Below are 19,683 nucleotides of genomic sequence, written 5' to 3'. Positions count from 1 at the left end.
TGTATGACTATATGCAAATTGTTTATGTTAATTTATGATATTTATTATTTCGTTATATGTTAAAGGAGTTATACAGTATTTGGTTGTGTTAATAAATGCTGTGGCCTGTTTTCTCCAAGAAGATGTCTGTTGTTATTTGACGGGGTAAGTTATGGTTTTATGGGGGATGAAGGGAATGCTATCCAATGCCCACTACGTACATACAAGTGTGCTGGCTTGCGTGGTTTGGAGCTGAAGACTGGCTCTCTTTGCTCAGTCCCCCTCCTCGCTGCCTCCTGGCTCAGCCTCCCTCACGTGCGGCTCATCATCTCTGAGGGAGGAAGTGACTCCCCGATATCACTTCCTCCCAGGCTGCCGTAAAGCTGGGGACATGGCCCCAGCCTGCAGCTCTTGCATGGGTGCAGGGTTCACCCAAGCCCTCTGTGCCAGGACATATGCCTACGCCTCTGCGAATATCTTGGTCATGATCTCATCTCGGCAGAGGTCTTCTCCCCATAGTATGCCAGATAACGATCCATCTCCATGTCTAAGGCATACTTTTTTTTCTTTCCCCTGGGTTGCTGTACAGCGGCCACGCCACTTAGTAGATCCTCCTCCATGAGGGCGGCTATCAAGACTGCCTTGGTGCATACAATCATACAATCCAATTCCCCCCAAGAACGAGACGACACTTCGTTTGAGGGTCAAGCAGAACTGATGTACTGGGGCTACCTGCCCGGCTTTTATGCAGGTCTCCCACCTGGTGGACACTACCCTAGGAGAACAGATGGAAGACTGGGAAACATATTGGACATTGACCAATCACAAGCTTACAATCCCACAATGCATCACAGTCCCTTCTCTCTGTCCTGGAGGTATTTGGGAAGTAATCCAATTATCTCCAAGGATAGAGGCAAAACTCCATTAGCCACATGGCAGACAAAGGACAATAAAATTCATAAAATTACATACATACATTTATCACATAGATCATACACATTCTACCTATCCCCAGATAGCTTAGATCTGAGCGCACATTATTACCGGATGGTGCTCAGATCACATACATACAGTTCAATCGCCATGGAGCCAAAGTCTTTCATACAGTCTTTCAGTATACAGCCGGGCTCCATGGCATACCTATCTGGGGTAGCATGGCTTTAACAGTCCGCAGAAAGGCACGAACCAGCCTTGCTGCAGGGAAAAAGAACATGGGGCCATAGTCCAGTGGCAGGAGGTGGGTGACCAGGCTCCTCCAGTGGCCAGTGGCGAGGTTGGTTCTGCCACATTTTTCCCCTTTACCAATCAGACTAACAGGGTATCTGACCTCCTGTTGGTCAGTGCCCTGGTTAGTTCAGCAACCCACCCACAACACATAATCAACAGAGTGGCCCGCCCACAAAATTTGGTTACTGCACCTGGGGTAGTGGGTAGCTTGTCCATGTCCAGGGGATCCACCATGGCTCTGGGGTTTACTAGCCCTCCGGATTAGTGGGTTGCTGAGTGGGCAGAGACCAGCGGTACTCTGCCCTGGTGCCAGCACTACCATGGGAGTAGCCTGGTTGGAGCCCAACTGAGGAGAAGGGGTAGTAGGCTCCTCGCTCTAGACCTGGTGTTGCTGCTGGAGGGGAAGACAGGATGTCTCCCCTTTGGATAAACAGCCCTGCTGCTGGGGGACAGGACCTATCCCTATGGTTTGGGCACAGAGACCACAGTCCCATCTGCACCGGTGTGGGGCTTATCATCTCCCCTTGGTGGGCTAGGCTGCTGCTGGGGAGGGGGAACAAGGCTCTCCCCTCCTGGTAGAATACTCTGCCACTGGGGAGCAGGACCGACTGTCCTACTCCCTGTAGCTTGGGCGCAGAGACCACGGTCCCATCTGCGCCGGTGGGAAGCTTAGTGTCTCCCCTTGGTGGGCTACGCTGCCTTACACTCTCTCTGCTGGTGGAGAGGGGGACCGACTGTCTCCCCTTTCAATATATTGTCCCGCTGCTGGGGAGCGAGAATGACTGTCCCTGCTCCCTGCCGGTCACACTGCAGCTGGGGAGGAAGGACGGCACCTTCTGCTCCCTGGGACTCACATTGCCGCTGGGATACGAATGCTCCCCCTGGTTTCACACTAATTTATTGGTGTGAACATTCCAATGGGGCACTGGGTAGGTCCTCATTCAGGAAGCGAACAAGGAAGGAAGCAATTCACAAATGCTCCCCCTGGATGGCGTTTGTCTATACGAAAGGTTGGCCACCCGCGGGGGACACGGGCCAAGGCTTCTCTTGTGGTTTTGGCACTATGTCAGGGTGTAAACGTTCTAATGGACGTTCTGACGAGCATTCTAAATGGGCCATTGGGGTGGTCCCTGTATGAGACTTGGATGGATTCCTGTGACGGACCATCCGCCAATTGATGCTCCTAGCGCTTACCAAGGACCATCAGCAGCGCACCGGACACCATAGCCACCTCAGACTCCAAGAAACACGAATGGCTGCCACCCGCAACAGACCGCAATTAACATCGATACATTGTTGCAAAGTACTGAATTGGAGACACACAACCTGCTATGGGTGGTCTCCCATTCGGTACTTTGCTTATTCCACGAACAGTGCGGTGATTCACTGTTCGTGAAAAATCAGACTGAACACTAGCGGTATTCGTGTGATGTAACACACGGATGCCGCATACATTACACAATACGGTTAACATCAGAAGAAATATACAGTTCGGTTAAATATACAGTTTAGTGCTATAAGTGGCTAGATTTGCCACAGACCTCTCCTCCAAGAGAGTATAGCTGTATAGCTGAAGAGAGAGCTCTTACAAGAGCTAGCAGTGATATAGCAGGTATAGCTGTTCCCTACAACACAAGACGTAGCTGCGAGTTAAGGGTAAGAAGGTCTCTTTAATGAGCACAAAGGCATTTCTTTTATACACATTTTAGGCCAGAGGCACACCCCCTGGACCTGATGGAACACAGGGACAAAAGGAACAAAAACCAATGGGAACAATAATTAACACAGTAACACTTCCACATACAGTCAGCAAGCCCTTCCCTCTGTCTGGGATATAATTAAGCTAGCTAATGTAATAACTTAATTATCCACAGGCAGAAAATATAAATTTTTACCCAAAGTTCAGAAACACCCCAAAACTCAAACATATCCCCATAAATTATACATCCCTGGATAGCTCTGATCTGGGCAAACAACATATCCAAAATCACCCAAATCAGAGCTGGGGGTCAAACGTTTTGTGGAAGTCACATTTGACCGACCGCACACACGCACATTTTCATGCCCAAAACAGTTCCATTTATTTAGGCTGTGTGGCCAGTCAATTTCCATTACTAAGCCGTTCGTGCAAATAGTCAAAGTTAAAGTGGTGTTCGAATTGTCGAATGATGTTCGACTCCAGACGAAGTTTTGGAGAAGGTAGAGTTCAGCGGTGTTCGTGCCGTCGCGTGTCCGATTTGAGTTCCATAAACTCGACGACCAAACGCAGCTGGACTCATTTGACTGAATTAAAATGGCCACTGCCACGTGTCCATGTGTCGAATGGCGGCCAATTCGACTACTTCGGCACTTCGGCTGTATCCGAAGTGCCAATTTGAAAATGCAAATCCTTTCCAATAGAATTTAAAGGGCCAGAAACAGTGTCTTAAAATCCAATAAGCCAAAAAAGAGTTTTTAAACGCCAATATAACCTAGGGGCCATAGTCACAGGGCAAGTGGCTGGCAAGCAAGCCTCTCGAAAACCCAGTGGCAAAGTGCAATTCGTCACAATTCCCTTCATGGAAGCACACTCAAACGGGGAGCAAGCACAATATGCTAACACATAGGACAACACACATAATAAAGAGAGGGGAAATGTATGAACAGCAGCGGTTCCGCCACATTGCTAATCATACTTTTCTTTTTACTTTGTGCATAGGGCTGCTAAATTTGTCACTATGGACATTTTACCTTTTTCTGACTCCTATTCTTTTTCTATCAGACTGCAATTTTTTCCTGTGTTGAACACTCAAACTTTCCCTTTCAAACTCCACTCTCTTCATTTTTTCACTTTTATCCACCATATGTTTACTATCATTCTCAACCCTACTCATGGCAACACTCACACAACCCCACACAAACCATCACCACAAAGACACAATCCCGCCAGCACTTGCAGCTCAGCACATGCAATCCAAACTCAATTCAAACTAATGTAAAGCTTGCCGGATTATTCACTAATATCTGAATGGCCCCATAGTGAACGGGACAACACAAAAGCCAGACATTGTTCACATTATTCAACAATGTTCAAATTTAGCAATTATGCTCTAAACAAGCCTGAATTAGATCTGACTTTAGCAATTAATGCTTGAAATTTGTTTTGTTTTTTTGCCTGCTGCCAGTGGCAATGTGAGGGTTAATTTTTTTGTGGTAGGCTACATCTTGTTAGCCAGTAGCCACATTAAAGAAACAAATAAAGATATTAGTTAAATAAACCAACAATTTGATGCACATGTTGGCAGGGGCAGGTGGGTTGAACAGTGGTCTGTCTACCCCCTTTTGTTAATTTTAAAGCCAAGGGGGAAACTATGTCAACCCCCTCCCATTATTTTACAGGTCCAATCCCATTCGATTTTGACACAATCTTGCAAAAGAACCAATTGTAATACTGACACAGAATGCTTCAAAGAAACTGCTTTAAATTATTTTGGCCTGACCACGTTTGGCTTCAGTAAATAACAGAATTGTAACTGTGCTCAGAATTTTGGCTATCTTGGTGTTTAATGAATAATCCTGCAAGATTTAAGTTGATAAAGTTTTCTAACTTTGGTGGTGTTAGCAGCATTGAACATGTTTGCGTTGTGATCATGTTAATAACACGTGCAATTTCACCTTCAATTCCAGTTCAATCAACAATCAGTGCAGAATGTTATCATCAAAACCTTACTTAGAACTTAGAATCAGGGTATTTTTTTCTCCCACGGCCACTCACTTTGTATGTTTCTGTATTGTTCCCTTATTCCCCAGTTTTTGTCAATGATTTCACAACAAACACTGCATTGATACTGAAATCATTAAGCCTGCTTTTATTCATCTCCACCTCCTGCCTTATATATTTTTCTTAATAGTGTGCTTTTAGATTTACCGTATTTTTCGCTTCATAAGACGCACTTTTTTTCCCCTCAAAAGTGAGGGGAAATGTCTGTGCGTCTTATGGAGCGAATATGAAGCTTTAATTACCTGTCTTCGGAAGAAAGGAGTGTATACCGCGCCTAGAGGTATTAATATAAAAAATTATACATACATATATTCGATGGAAATTTTGACAGTAGATGGTAACCTCAAAATAAAAAGCAAAACATAATAGTGCAATACAGTAAATAAACAAAAAAGGTCAAATAAAGCTATACACAGTACACTCACATGGGGATGAGCTATAACAGAGCTCAGCTGTGATGCGCCTGGACGGTATAATCCCCGTCTCGGGATGTATGGTGGTATTGCTTCAGGGATTTTCCAAGGTGCAGTAGTGCGTAGATCATAAAATGAAAATATAGCAGCATATGGTGAAGTACGTACTAATAGAGTAGTAATGATACCGGAGAAACTGACGGAAGCGAAGCACAGAGAGATGGACACAGGTTTCTTCAGGAAGGAAGAGATTCTTTATTGGATCACCGATCGGGACTCAGAGGGACTAGCGTCACCAAAATACCACAAGTTCTGAGCCCCGGACAATAGTGCAGGCTCCTTATATAGGCACATAACTCCTCCCATATTAAGCTCCACCCGCACATTCTCTTAACCAATCAATACAAATAAGAATTAACTTCCTGCTTGACCGCATGGCTTGTCCAGCACAATGGAGGAGGGGAATACTACATCCTGTATCCTTGCACATGCTCCGTACACTACTGATCGTATCTTGCCTCGTGCAACCAACTGATCGATACGTCAACATATGCACGTACACATGCCACGTGGTAATCTCGGCCTACTAAATTTATTTTTACCGAGATTCCACCACATTCCCCCCTTTGATGCCTCTTGATATTTCACAATTACTTGAGGCATCACTTAACCTTGGTTTGCATACACCGCAAGTTACCTTGAACCAGACCAGACTTATCTTATGATGTGAATCTTCAACACTCATCTTCCTGCATTGGTTCTCCCTGATCTAGAGCCTTATACTTATAAATCGCCATTATCTGTGCAGCAGCCTTCCTCTCTGCTATATTTTCTATTAGGCTTTGCACAGACCTAACTACTAAGGGTATAAGACACGGCAGGAGTAGACACAACATTAAAATCAGTAGGACTCCACCTACCACTGCCTTAAGCCCTCCAAACCACTCATACCAGCTACCAAACCAACTACTTGGATTATACCCTTTCCATACCTGAGTAGGCACATGCGCTAGTTTAACCATATGGCTAGTAAGCTCAGCTATTGCTTGCCCTTCGTCATCTATTTGAAGACAGCAATTGCTCAGGTTAAACTTCCCACATACACCTCCCTCTACTGCCAAAAGGTAATCCAAGGCTAATCTATTTTGGTAGACTGCTGTCCTCATCCTGGTGTTATGCTTCGCTAGAAGATTGAGCGCTTGTGATGTCTCGTTGGTGATAATCTCAACCACCGCCTGTAATCTTATAATTCGGTTGAGCATATAAATAGGGGTTCTATAACCAAAGGTACCATCTTCTGCCCACGTGGCTGGCCCATAATAATCTATGATACGCTGGGGAGGCCATTCATCATCTTCCCAGGCGCCTATCTCTGTGGGTCCCCTTTTCTTCCTATGATTCACATCATACACTTTAACACCTAAAGTCTCACCTGTTTCAATCGGTAACAAGAAGAAGGATGGTTTGAGCATACCCAACACACATGCCCCTTCCCAGTCCTGTGGCAACTCCGAATAGGCTTTCTTACCACAGATCCAGTACAAATTTGCTGGGGCTCTCCAGGTAGATGTGATGGATAGGTCAAACCACACATCCTTTAAATTGGCGTATCTAGCAAACGGGTTAGATGGTTCTGAGACATTTGAAGCCGACCACCAAGTTGTATTCTTCGTATCATCATCATAAGCTTTTTGCCCTAGACAAGTTAATTCTCCTACAGAAGTATTATACATCATTCCTTTCCTCGCTATGCAAACATAACCTATGATGGAGGTCTTTAATCTCCACTCAGATTTACCTCTAACACTCATATGATAATCGGCTTGTGTAGATATTAATTGGTCAACTGCCTCAGAACCGGACATTACCTCCTTTGCTTCCCAAGGCCATTGGTCTCCCATGTTAGTACCTCCACACACATAGCAGTTGGTAACATTAAGACTACCGGCAATACTTTCGGCTAAATCAATAAACAGGTTTTTAGCATTATGGGGGATCTTATTATCTATACTCATCTCTTCATAAAAGGAATGGTATACTTGATGAGTTTGGGAGGATACCGTATCAGTCTCTATCCCTATAAACAATACTGTCCCAGGATCTAAACCCGTCCCGTATATCTGAAACCCAAATAAATTGCCATACTTGTCTAAGAACTTGTCGGGGTTATTTATAAATATATGGATGGGATTACATTCCATAGACTTACAATATGGGCTGGTAGGCAACTTAGTCACTATCATGTCTTTGTCTACTGTCTGTCCCCAAGTCGCCCACCCCACACAAGACCAATATGGGCAAAAGTTATAGTCTTTATTCGGGCATCTAGGACTAACATATTTATTTTTACTACTGGGACAAATATATTTATCATTAGACCCATACGTCCTCTCCCATCTAAGATCCCCACATACATTCCACGGCTTTCTACCACTCGATATCGCTTTACACGCATCAAATAGCAGAACACCCGAAGAATGTACGGATTCTAACACCGTTTTATTAATTAGGGTCCCCTGAGGATCTCCATTCCTGAGAGTCAACCAAATTGTACGAGGTTGATACTCCGGACTGAAGCACTTAGGTTCTCCTACTCCTAAATGGCACACACTATAATCTATATTTAGGTATCTACATCTCGATACATCTCCTTTACACTCGTATTGTGAATGCCAAATTAGGGTTTGGGAAATATGGTTACCTGTTCTCGTAGTCTTAATGCATACCTCACAGCTAGGAGTGTCGGTACCTCTACCTTCCTGAATATAAAAACACACATAAATAAACACTATCAAAAACACATCTTTCGCCGTCATCCTCAGTCTTCGTCCGTGCGAAGGCACCTCAGCTTCCAGGATGTAAGGGCTGCAAGGAATGGAGTTCTGCTCGTCTTCACAGGAGTCCCTTCGAGACTTTCCCTGGCTTATACACTATGTGCTGGTGAGCGGACAGGCTTTATTATGGCCGTCTAAAAACACTCACTTCACCAAATCCCTGTAACAATAAAATTTGTAATCCACAATAGTTCCTCGTTACTCCGACTGAGTAGTGCGTTTTAACCGGATCTTGCAGGGATTCTCTGGATCTGCTGTAACTTGCCAAGAATCGACTGCTGCTGGTTTAACCCTGGAGTGATGTATCCACGGAGTCACTTCGGCTACTTTTATCGCTGTAGGGGTAGACAAAAGAACAACATAAGGACCTCTCCACTTGGGCCCTAACGGTACATTATTCCACTCTTTAATCCACACTTGATCTCCTGGATGATAACTATGAACAGGGGGATAAATATTCACAGGTAATCTATCTTGTACCCATTTCTGTACCTCCTCCATAGTCTTACCCAACTCTACAACCTGCTGCCGGGTAATTCCTTCTCCCAACTGACTCAAATCCCCCCTTAAGTTACCAAGTACGGGAGGTGGTCGCCCATACATGATTTCAAAAGGAGAGAGGCCCATCCTTCTGGTAGGGGTACTGCGGATTCGCAATAGAGCTATGGGTAAGAGAACGTTCCACTTAAGTTGGGTTTCCTGACACATTTTAGCCAACTGGTTCTTAATAGTTCTATTCATTCTCTCTACCTTACCAGAACTCTGGGGTCTATATGCTGTATGAAGCCTCCACTTTATACCAAGCATATGAGTCAGTTGTTGTAGGCACTGATGAACAAAAGCTGGACCATTGTCCGATCCTATAGAACAGGGTAGTCCATATCGGGGTATTATTTCTCGTAGCAGGAATCTCACAACTTCTCCTGCTTTCTCTGTACGAGTAGGACATGCTTCTACCCAGCCTGAATAGGTGCACACAATTACCAGCAGGTAACGATGTCCACCCGATTTAGGCATCACTGTAAAGTCTATTTGTAGATCGGACATGGGGAGTCCCCCCATAAACTGGACTCCTGGTGGCTTTACTGGTCCTTGTCTTGCATTATTTTTAGCACACGTTACACATCTTCGTACAATGGCCTGAGTCAAGTTGGACAATCTTGGTATGTAGAAATGTTTTCTGAGAGATTCTTCTGTGCTGTCTCTCCCAGAATGTGTCCCGTTATGATAATTTTGGACAATTTCTACCGCTAGTGATGCTGGTATGACTATTCTTCCATCTTCTAGCTGATACCACTTGTTCTCCAAATACTTTCCCGGTTCAGTCTTTAACCACTCCTCTTCTTGAGCTGTATAAACTGGAGTCCATTGAGACAGTGGAGTTGGTATAAGAGCAGCTATATGCCCCACATACTCCTGTCTTCCTGATTCAGCAGCACGCTTAGCTGCACTATCTGCCATCCGATTTCCCTTGGTTACATCACCATCTCCTCTCAGATGCGCTCGACAATGTATGATACCGACTTCTTTCGGCTCCCACACTGCTTCCAATAGTTGTAGGATTTCAGCTGCGTATTTGATTTCTTTTCCTTCTGAATTCAGTAGTCCTCTTTCTTTATACAAAGCTCCGTGGGCATGAGTGGTTAAAAACGCATATTTGGAGTCCGTGTAGATGTTCACTCTTAAACCTTCAGCCAATTGTAACGCTCGTGTCAGTGCTATCAATTCTGCCTTTTGTGCTGATGTTCCTTTCGCCAGTGGCCGAGCTTCTATCACCTTGTCTATTGTTGTTACTGCATATCCTGCATAGCGGATCCCTTCTTTCACATAACTACTGCCGTCGGTATAATATTGAACATCGGGGTTCTGGATGGGAAAATCACGAAGATCTGGTCTACTTGAGAATACTTCATCCATTACTTCCAAACAATCATGTTGACTTTCAGTAGGTTGTGGCAAAAGGGTAGCTGGATTTAAGGTATTTACAGTCTCTAAATGCACTCTTGGGTTTTCACACAACATTGCTTGATACTTGGTCATACGGCTGTTACTAAACCAATGATTTCCTTTGTAATCCAACAACGTCTGTACTGCATGTGGGACTCGTACATAAAGTTCTTGACCCAGAGTGAGTTTATCGGCTTCAGCTACTAGCAGGGCGGCTGCAGCTACGGCTCTTAGACAAGGTGGAAGTCCGCTGGCCACTGCATCCAATTGCTTAGACATGTAGGCAACAGGTCTTTGCCATGATCCCAAGTACTGTGTCAATACTCCCACAGCCATTCTTCTTTGCTCATGTACATACAGGTAGAATGGTCGTGTGTGATCAGGTAGACCTAATGCTGGGGCACTCATCAAAGCCTTCTTCACATCTTCAAATGCCGTTTGCTGTTCTTGGGTCCATAAGAAGGGGTCGTGCTCTGTACCTTTGATAGCTGCGTACAGAGGTTTTGCCAGTATCGCGTAGCTGGGAATCCATATCCTACAGAAGCCTGCTGCCCCCAAGAATTCTCGCACTTGTCTTCTATTCTTGGGTATTGGTATTTGGCAGACAGCTTCTTTTCTCTCTGGCCCCATAATTCTTTGACCTTCAGAGATATGGAATCCCAGATATTTGACAGTTGGCAAACACAACTGAGCCTTCTTTCTAGACACCTTGTATCCTGCCTTCCATAGAATGTGTAGTAGATCGTGCGTTGCTTGCTGACAGATTTCTTTTGTAACTGCTGCTATCAACAAGTCATCTACATATTGTATCAATACACACTCTCCTGGGATGGACTCGAAATCCAGTAGATCTTGACTTAGGGCTGAACCAAATAGGGTAGGTGAATTTTTAAACCCTTGGGGCAGTCTTGTCCAAGTCATTTGGCGTTTTGAGCCCGTTACAGCGTTCTCCCATTGGAAAGCGAAAATACATTGACTTTCTGCGGCAATTCGGAGGCAAAAGAAGGCATCTTTGAGGTCTAAGACTGTAAAGTAAGTAGCCCCGCCTGGAATTAAAGCAAGCAGGTTATATGGATTGGGTACAACTGGATGTATACTAACAACCGCATCATTGACTGCTCTCAAGTCCTGCACAGGTCGATACTCATCTGTACCGGGCTTTTGAACAGGCAGCAATGGGGTGTTCCAGGGGGAAGTACAGAATTTTAGGATACCATACCGTATGAACTTATCCAGATAGGATTGGATGTTCTTCTTAGCCTTCTGCGGGATGTGGTATTGTCTTAGGCTCACTGGATAAACCCCAAGTTTTAGTTCAATTTTTATAGGTGGAATATTGCGGGCCAGTCCTGGTGGGTTGTTCTCTGCCCAAACTCCTGGTATGTTAAATAATGTCTCATCACTCCTAGGGTTTTGGCTAGTCAACGCTGTATAAAGTCGCCACTCTTCTTCCTTTGGTACGGATAATGTCATGATACCTGAAGGTCCATTAAACTTTAAAGATGTTGTTCCATTTGGTAGGAACGTAATCTGCGCTTGTAACTTAGATAGCATATCACGTCCCAGCAATTGGACTGGACATTCAGGCATATAAAGGAATTGATGTTTTACTACGTGGCCTCCCAATGTACAGAGTCGACTTTTAAGAACCGGTTTTTCAGCACTTCTTCCAGTTGCTCCTATCACAGTAATAGTCCTTCCAGATGGAGGAGCAACTAGATTAGTCACCACTGAATGTTCAGCACCAGTGTCGATCATGAACGCACTCCTTTTTCCCCCTATTGATACATCGACCATAGGCTCCGCTCGACCAAGGGGGATGGAGCCCGGTCGGTATCAATAGTCCTCCATGACCGTGTCAGCCAATCCTACAAAGTCCCTACCTTCTCTATCGCGGGACCTTTGCGCTGCTGGAAAATACCTGTCTTCCCTAACACTTCCTCTGTTCCCATTACTCCCTCTATTACCATTACTCCCTCCGGGGCCTCCTCTACCTCTCGCTCTGCCTCTAAAGTTTCCATAACCTGCCCTGGGTTGGTCTCTCTCGTACTGCTCTCTTTGTGGACATTCGTTCCTCCAATGCCCTTCTTCCTTGCAATACGCACATTGATTCCTACTCAAAGGCTCCCTATTCCATCTACTATCGCCTCTATCTGGGCCCCGTCTATCTACGCCTGCGATCGCTACCGCTAGCATATCAGCCTTTTTACGCATCTTGCGCTCTTCCTCTTTCTTACTTTCTGTTTCCCTATTCATATAAACCTTATTCGCTACCTCCATTAGTTGGGTGATGGACATACCTGCAAACCCTTCTAACTTTTGTAGCTTGCGCTTAATATCTTCATAAGCTTGGCTGACAAAGGCGGAGTTCACCATTCGGGAATTGTCTGCGTCTTCTGGATTAAAGGGGGTATACAAGCGGTATGCCTCCAATAATCGGTCATAAAAGACACTGGGCGCTTCATCACTTTTCTGAATCACCTCAACTGTCTTCGACATGTTAATGGCTTTCTTTCCTCCGGCTTTCATGCCAGCAATTATAGCGTCTCTATAGGCTCTGAGTTGAACCATATCAGCACCATTTACATTCCAATCGGGATCGGTGTTGGGATAATGTGTTGCGGCCCATGCTGATGGATTGGCTTGGTTTAAAGTACGGGCTTTATCCTCTAGTGCTTTAATGGCCGCTTGATTAATTCTTGTCCTTTCCTCATTGTTGAATAAAGTCATTAATAACTGCTGGCAATCAGCCCATGTCGGGTTATGTGTCTGTACTATTGAGGTGAACAGATCAGTCATAGCTTGTGGTTTCTCAGTATACGAGGAATTGTGGGTCTTCCAATTTAAGAGATCGGTTGTCGTGAATGGGACATATACAAAGACTGGGTCAGCATGTGCCATTTGGCCTGCGGCATCGATATAGGCTGGCCCAGGATTCAGACGAAGAGGCATCTGATAGTGTTTTAATTGTTGGGCACCGGTCAGCTGTCGGGTCTGTATGGGGCTACGTGGAGGGGCGTCAGTCATAGGTTCCAGTCGGGGAGAAATAGGGTATGGGGATGTGGGAGCTTGGTTTTGGGAAAAGGTTGTAAATAAAACACTTCGAGCCGAGCTAGATGAAGCTTGACCGGAAGTCTGAAGTGGCGCCAAATCAGGATATTCGTTTTTAATGGGGGTTGGTTCTGATTCCGGAAGGGGAGATTTAGTACGAGGGGGGGTGGATCCTGTACTGGAAGAGGAAGCGGAAGTGGATGAGGGTAATGAGGGGAGGGTTGCAGGACTTCCTGCATTTGCGTCACTTCCTCTTAACGGAAAGTAAGGGGGCGGCAAAGGGATCTCGGACTCAGGGGGCGTGTCCAAAATGGGCCTAACACCAGTCCTCGTGGACAAACAAGTCCTAGCTACCATGAGGCGACATTGCTCCTCGTGGCATGTCCGGAGCCATTTTGGCGAGTCATTTACGGCCTGTCTCCAACAATCAATATAAGGAAACTGGCCGTAAAGTTCAGGCCTACCCGATACAGCCACGTGTAAGCGCTGTACCAGAGTTGGATCCAAACTGCCACGTGGCGGCCATGCCGCAACCAAAGTAGGCCACTCCCTAGTACACAAAGTGACCAAACGTACAGGAGACATTTTAACCCCAAAATCACAAGTTTTGAATCCCTTTTTAAAATTCTTCACCATACAACCTAAGGGATCCGGAATCGTTGACTGCGACGCACCCATACTTAACAATGGAACGTCGTCGACAACGAATACTATACACGCGTACTATTCAACAGTCACACCCGTTTCCTCTGGCAACAGCACCACGTGGTACGGTTACCAAGTGAAACGTACACAATAACACAATAAACACTCAGGGAATTCCCGTACACACACAGCTGTTACACCAGTCACTAAATAATCAATATTATGCCCTTTGGCGTAACTATACAGTCACCCACGCTATAATTCTCTATATACGAATTACCCGTCTATAACACACCCCAGTAACATCGTCTTTTACAAATAGCGGTTACAGTACGGTTAGCATAGGTCAAAGCACAAGTTAAGGTCACAATACAATTATTAGTGGTTATGGTGTTAAACATGCAATGGACGACAGTGATTAGTACTTATATACAGTGTCAGTAAATATACAGGGTTATGGTACCGTGCACTATAATACAGCAACACACTATTAACACTCTCGCTAGACGGCTGAGCTCGCGCTATCTAACAAGATATACACTTTACTAAACAATCTTTATCACATTTACAATTCCCAACTAAACTATTGGCCAGTACCTTGATGGACTACCTAAAACTATATACACCCGTTTTGGTTAGCCACACTGCCCAATCACCACATATAGCGAGCTAGAGAACCGAATTTACACAGGCGCCTCTTAGTCGCACTATCAAAAGTCTAGTGGGTTCCAAATTTACACGCCTTCCCACTTAGCCCAGATAGGTTGAGAGCTAGCGAACTGAATTTACACAGGCGCCGCTTAGTCTCCCGGTCCCTCCGACCTAGCGAACGTAATATACACCCTAGAACGCTAGTCTAGACAAGACACCGGTGTCCGGCTAGGGCTATTTACACCAGGACCCCGCCTGACTAACAAAATCAAACGGTCTGACTAAAGAGCGTTCGATCGAGCGGTGCGCCTTCGCTCCTTCCCTCCGACAGAGGGGGCAGATACACAGATTCAAACCCCTTTGGGCCTACCGCACAATCGGTATACCCCTAGTGGGTCCTGCTGTCTAAAACAGCAGTTGTCTTACCTCCTCGTTCCTGAACCTGAGTTCACACTCATCGACGGGGACACCCCAGCACTTCTCACGTAGAGGCCGATGATCTCCTGGACAACAGACCAGTGGCGCCGAGACGAAGGGAGGTCCACGCAGAAGTTCAGGGGTGCAGCCGTAGAGAACGTGGGCAAAGATAGACCGTCTCACGCCTCTGCCTCTCAGCTACCGTTGAACGATGAGTTTCCCGGCCAATGCACCAAATGATACCGGAGAAACTGACGGAAGCGAAGCACAGAGAGATGGACACAGGTTTCTTCAGGAAGGAAGAGATTCTTTATTGGATCACCGATCGGGACTCAGAGGGACTAGCGTCACCAAAATACCACAAGTTCTGAGCCCCGGACAATAGTGCAGGCTCCTTATATAGGCACATAACTCCTCCCATATTAAGCTCCACCCGCACATTCTCTTAACCAATCAATACAAATAAGAATTAACTTCCTGCTTGACCGCATGGCTTGTCCAGCACAATGGAGGAGGGGAATACTACATCCTGTATCCTTGCACATGCTCCGTACACTACTGATCGTATCTTGCCTCGTGCAACCAACTGATCGATACGTCAACATATGCACGTACACATGCCACGTGGTAATCTCGGCCTACTAAATTTATTTTTACCGAGATTCCACCACAGTAACAAGTATAAAAGGTATTGTACTTACAATTTCTAGAGCATAAAACCTGCTCTAGTATAAACAGCCTAGGTGGTATAATCCCCACCAGGGATATGCAGGATCCAGGGAGTAGAAGATGATAATAATAAAAATATATAGAAAAGTATGCTAAAAAAAGTACTTTAATATATAAAACAATCAGGTATAATAACAAGTATAAATAAAAGTCCACTTTACGCGTTTCGCCTCACAGGGCTTCTTCAGAAGTGTGGATCATCTCCCTCATGGATCCGTTTATATATGGCTGTCAATTAGGAAAATTCGTTGGTGGTGTGGTGGTTCCTAGTTCCGGGTTTGCTGTCTTGGAACGCTCGTTTTCATTTCCGGGTAGTGTCTGTGGAACGCAGCTGTCGCCAGAATGGTGACGCGGCACTCGCGTCGTACCGGAAATGACGTGATAGGTGCGTCATTCCGGAATATTGGCCAGAATGATCGTGACGCTCAGGTGGAACGCACGCAACGTTAGAGAACAACGTGCGTTGCGTTCCAGAGTGTCTATGTAAACAGATAGCTGCAATAGATAAAATAGATGTGGGCACGGTAATCTGAATAATTAGCCGCCATATTAGATATGGGCACCGAGTGTGTGTATCATAAGGTGTTGTTAACACTTCAATGTATATTACATTCACTTAAAGCAATATAACTATAACATCAGAGTGGGGTAATCTCTGGGACAAGGGGAGGGGGGCAGTATGGAAGAGGAGAATATGGGAGAGAAGAGAAGACTATGGGGAGCGAGGGGGATGAAGACTATGGGGAGGGGGGATGAAGACTATGGGGAGGGGGGATGAAGACTATGGGGAGGGGGGATGAAGACTATGGGGAAGGGGGATGAAGACTATGGGGAGGGGGGATGCAGACTATGGTGAGGGGGGATGAAGACTATGGTGAGGGGGGATGAAGACTATGGGGAGGGGGGATGAAGACTATGGGGAGGGGGGATGAAGACTATGGGGAGGGGGGATGAAGACTATGGGGAGGGGGATGAAGACTATGGGGAGGGGGGGTGAAGACTATGGGGAGGGGGTGAAGACTATGGGGAGGGGGGTATGAAGACTATGGGGAGGGGGGATGAAGACTATGGGGAGGGGGGATGAAGACTATGGGGAGGGGGGATGAAGACTATGGGGAGGGGGGATGAAGACTATGGGGAGGGGGGTGAAGACAATGGGGAGGGGGGTGAAGACTATGGGGAGGGGGGTGAAGACTATGGGGAGGGGGGGTGAAGACTATGGGGAGGGGGGTGAAGACTATGGAAAGGGGGGGGATGAAGACTATGGGGAGGGGGGGAATGAAGACTATGCTATTTTGAATGACAATTTTAAAAAAAATCTAACACATATTAAAGTCATACATTAACATAATTACAATTAAAGATTGCTGATGATCATGGTAGAGAGGTTGGAAATTCTATATACAGTTGTGCTCAAAAGTTTGCATACCCTGGCAGAAATTGTAACATTTTGGCATTGATTTTGAAAATATGACTGATCCTGCAAAAACATGTATTTTATTGAAGGATTGCTGTGAAGGAATTTCCATGTACTTGCCCGTGGGCCCTCAGTTAACCCCTCTCCCTGCTGTTTAAATACCTGTATCTGTTCGGTTTAAAATGTATAAAAGAAATGTCTGTGTGTTATGTGTAAAAGGTGACTTTATGTATTTGAAAGTGTTTGATGTCTTTTTGAAACCATGGGCTCAATGGAGTCTGCCACTAGCCCTGGATAATTGGATTACTTTCCCCTTTGTCTCCAAGATAGAGGCCTCTGTAAAACCTGTTTAAACCAGATTGCCATGCTGCCAGTAAGGGACAAAATATACTTTTACTAACTTTTGAACCCCTGGTCTGATTCATGCCATTTTTTTAAATATGTTGTTCCCCTGAATGGATTGATTGTGAATATGTAATTTGTATGTGAATGTGATGTATGGTTTTAGAGTTATGAATGTTAGGTAAAAAGTATGTTAAAGTGTAAATGTTCTGGCCAGCAGATAATTGAGCTATGTATATTGCTAAAACTCAATTATCTAGCCTTGCCCAGAGGAGGAGTTTTGTGTTGCATAAATTGTGAGTTCTGTGTGCCAGTAAATCAGATTTGTTCCAGCATTAAGCTTTGGCTCATGTGTGGATTATTTGGCGAGACCAGCAATGTATTACTCTGTGGATTACTTGCTGATTTTATTTTATGGGAAGAAGAATGCTTGACGGAGTAACGGATTGTACCGTCACAATTGTGATCATAAGAAGCTATTTATTATCTTATTATCGTATAGCTTTTTTTTACCCCTGTTTAAATCACAATGATAACAGAAATCACCCTAATGGCCCTGTCCAAAAGTTTACATACCCTTGAATGTTTGCCCTTGTTACAGACACACAAGGTGACACACATAGATTAAAATGACAATTAAAGATTGAATTTCCACATTTGTGCCTCTTTAAATTGCAATTAGTGTCTGTGTATAAATAGCCAATGAGTTTGTTAGCTCTCACATGGATTCACTGAGCAGGCTAGATATTGAGTCATTTAGAGCAGAAAACAACTGTCAAAAGACCTTCATAATAAGGTAATGGGACTTTAAAAAGATGGAAAAGGATATAAGAAGATATCCAAAGCCTTGAAAATGCCAGTCAGTACTGTTCAATCTTTTATTAAGAAGTGGAAAATTCAGGGATCTTAAGTTCAATGATACCAAGACTAAGAAAGTTTTCAGCCCCAACTGCCAGAAGAATTGTTCGGAATACAAATAAATACCCACAGGTAACCTCAGGAGAAATACAGGCTGCTCTGGAAAAAGACGGTGTGGTTGTTTCAAGGTGCACAAAACGATGATACTTGAACAAAAATGTGCTGCATGGTCGAGATGCCAGAAATAAGCCTTTACTGTGCCAATGCCACAATAAAGCCTGGTTACAATATGTCCGACAACACCTTGACATGCCTCACAGCTTCTGGCACACTGTAATTTGGAGTGACAAGACCAACATAGAGCTTTATGGTCACAACCATAAGCGCTACGTTTGGAGAGGGGTCAACAAGGCCTTTAGTGAAAAAAATACCATCCTCACTGGGAAGCACGGTGGTGGCTCGATGATGTTTTGGGGGTTGTGAAAATGAATGGCAAGATGAATGCAGCATGTCATCAGAAAATACTGGCAGACAATTTGCATTCTTCTGCATGACGGCTGAGCATTTTGTACTTTCCAGCATGACAATGACCCTAAGCACAAGGCCAAGTTAACCCTCAAGTGGTTACAGTAGAAAAAAGGTGAAGGTTCTGGAGTGACCATCACAGTCTCCTGACCTTAATTTCATCGAGCCACTCTGGGGAGATCTCAAACGTGCGGTTCATGCAAGATGATCAAAGACTTTCATGACCTGGAGGCATTTTGCCAAGACGAATGGGCAGCTATGCTACCTGCAAGAATTAGGGGCCTCATAGACAACTATTACAAAAGACTGCACACTATCATTGATGCTAAAGGGGGCAATATAGAGTATTAAGAACTAAGGGTATGCAGACTTTTGAACAGGGGTCATTTAATTTTTTTCTTCATTTTGTTTTATGATTGTGCCATTCTGTTATAACCAACAGTTTTGCCTGCCCATTCATGTTTTCTTTAAAAATGGTGCATATATTACATATTCTCCAAGGGTATGCAAACTTTTGAGCATAACTTTACATTCTGTATTTTACAGTGTTAGAATTACACAAAGTGGCTCCATTGCAATCATACCTTTGGAGTAAACATATATGTCAATCCATTTACTGCTCCATGCAAAGTTAGCCCTCTGACCAAGTATACAAGAAGGACAACATATGGTACTGTTGCTGTTACATAAACAACCTGTGAAGAATCAATATTGAATGTATTAATTAATTTAACCACATTTCAAATGGAAAATAAACTTTACAAAATAATCATAGCAACTTTAGATCAATGCTACTAATGCTACTAACACAGAATAAACCTATGGAACTCAATTTGCCAAACAAAAAGTTTAATAGTTTTTACATATTTTGTCTTACCAGTTCTTAAA

The 19,683-nt window shown here is 44.5% G+C and overlaps 1 protein-coding gene across 2 annotated transcripts in view; it reads right to left on the bottom strand.

Annotated features, from left to right (window-relative positions):
• LOC134608846 (sodium- and chloride-dependent transporter XTRP3A-like) overlaps window positions 1-19,683 on the bottom strand; it is a 774,840-nt gene that overhangs the window by 432,152 nt on the left and 323,005 nt on the right. For both annotated transcript variants that reach the window (XM_063452025.1, XM_063452026.1), the window contains exon 5: window positions 19,380-19,490. In XM_063452025.1, coding sequence (XP_063308095.1) covers window positions 19,380-19,490 — 111 coding nt within the window. The remainder of the gene's footprint in view (window positions 1-19,379; window positions 19,491-19,683) is intronic.

The sequence above is a fragment of the Pelobates fuscus genome, chromosome 4 (genome assembly GCF_036172605.1).
Source record: "Pelobates fuscus isolate aPelFus1 chromosome 4, aPelFus1.pri, whole genome shotgun sequence".
NCBI lineage: Eukaryota > Metazoa > Chordata > Amphibia > Anura > Pelobatidae > Pelobates > Pelobates fuscus.
Note: the sequence above shows the minus strand (reverse complement) of the source record. Positions and strands in the feature narration are given on the sequence as shown.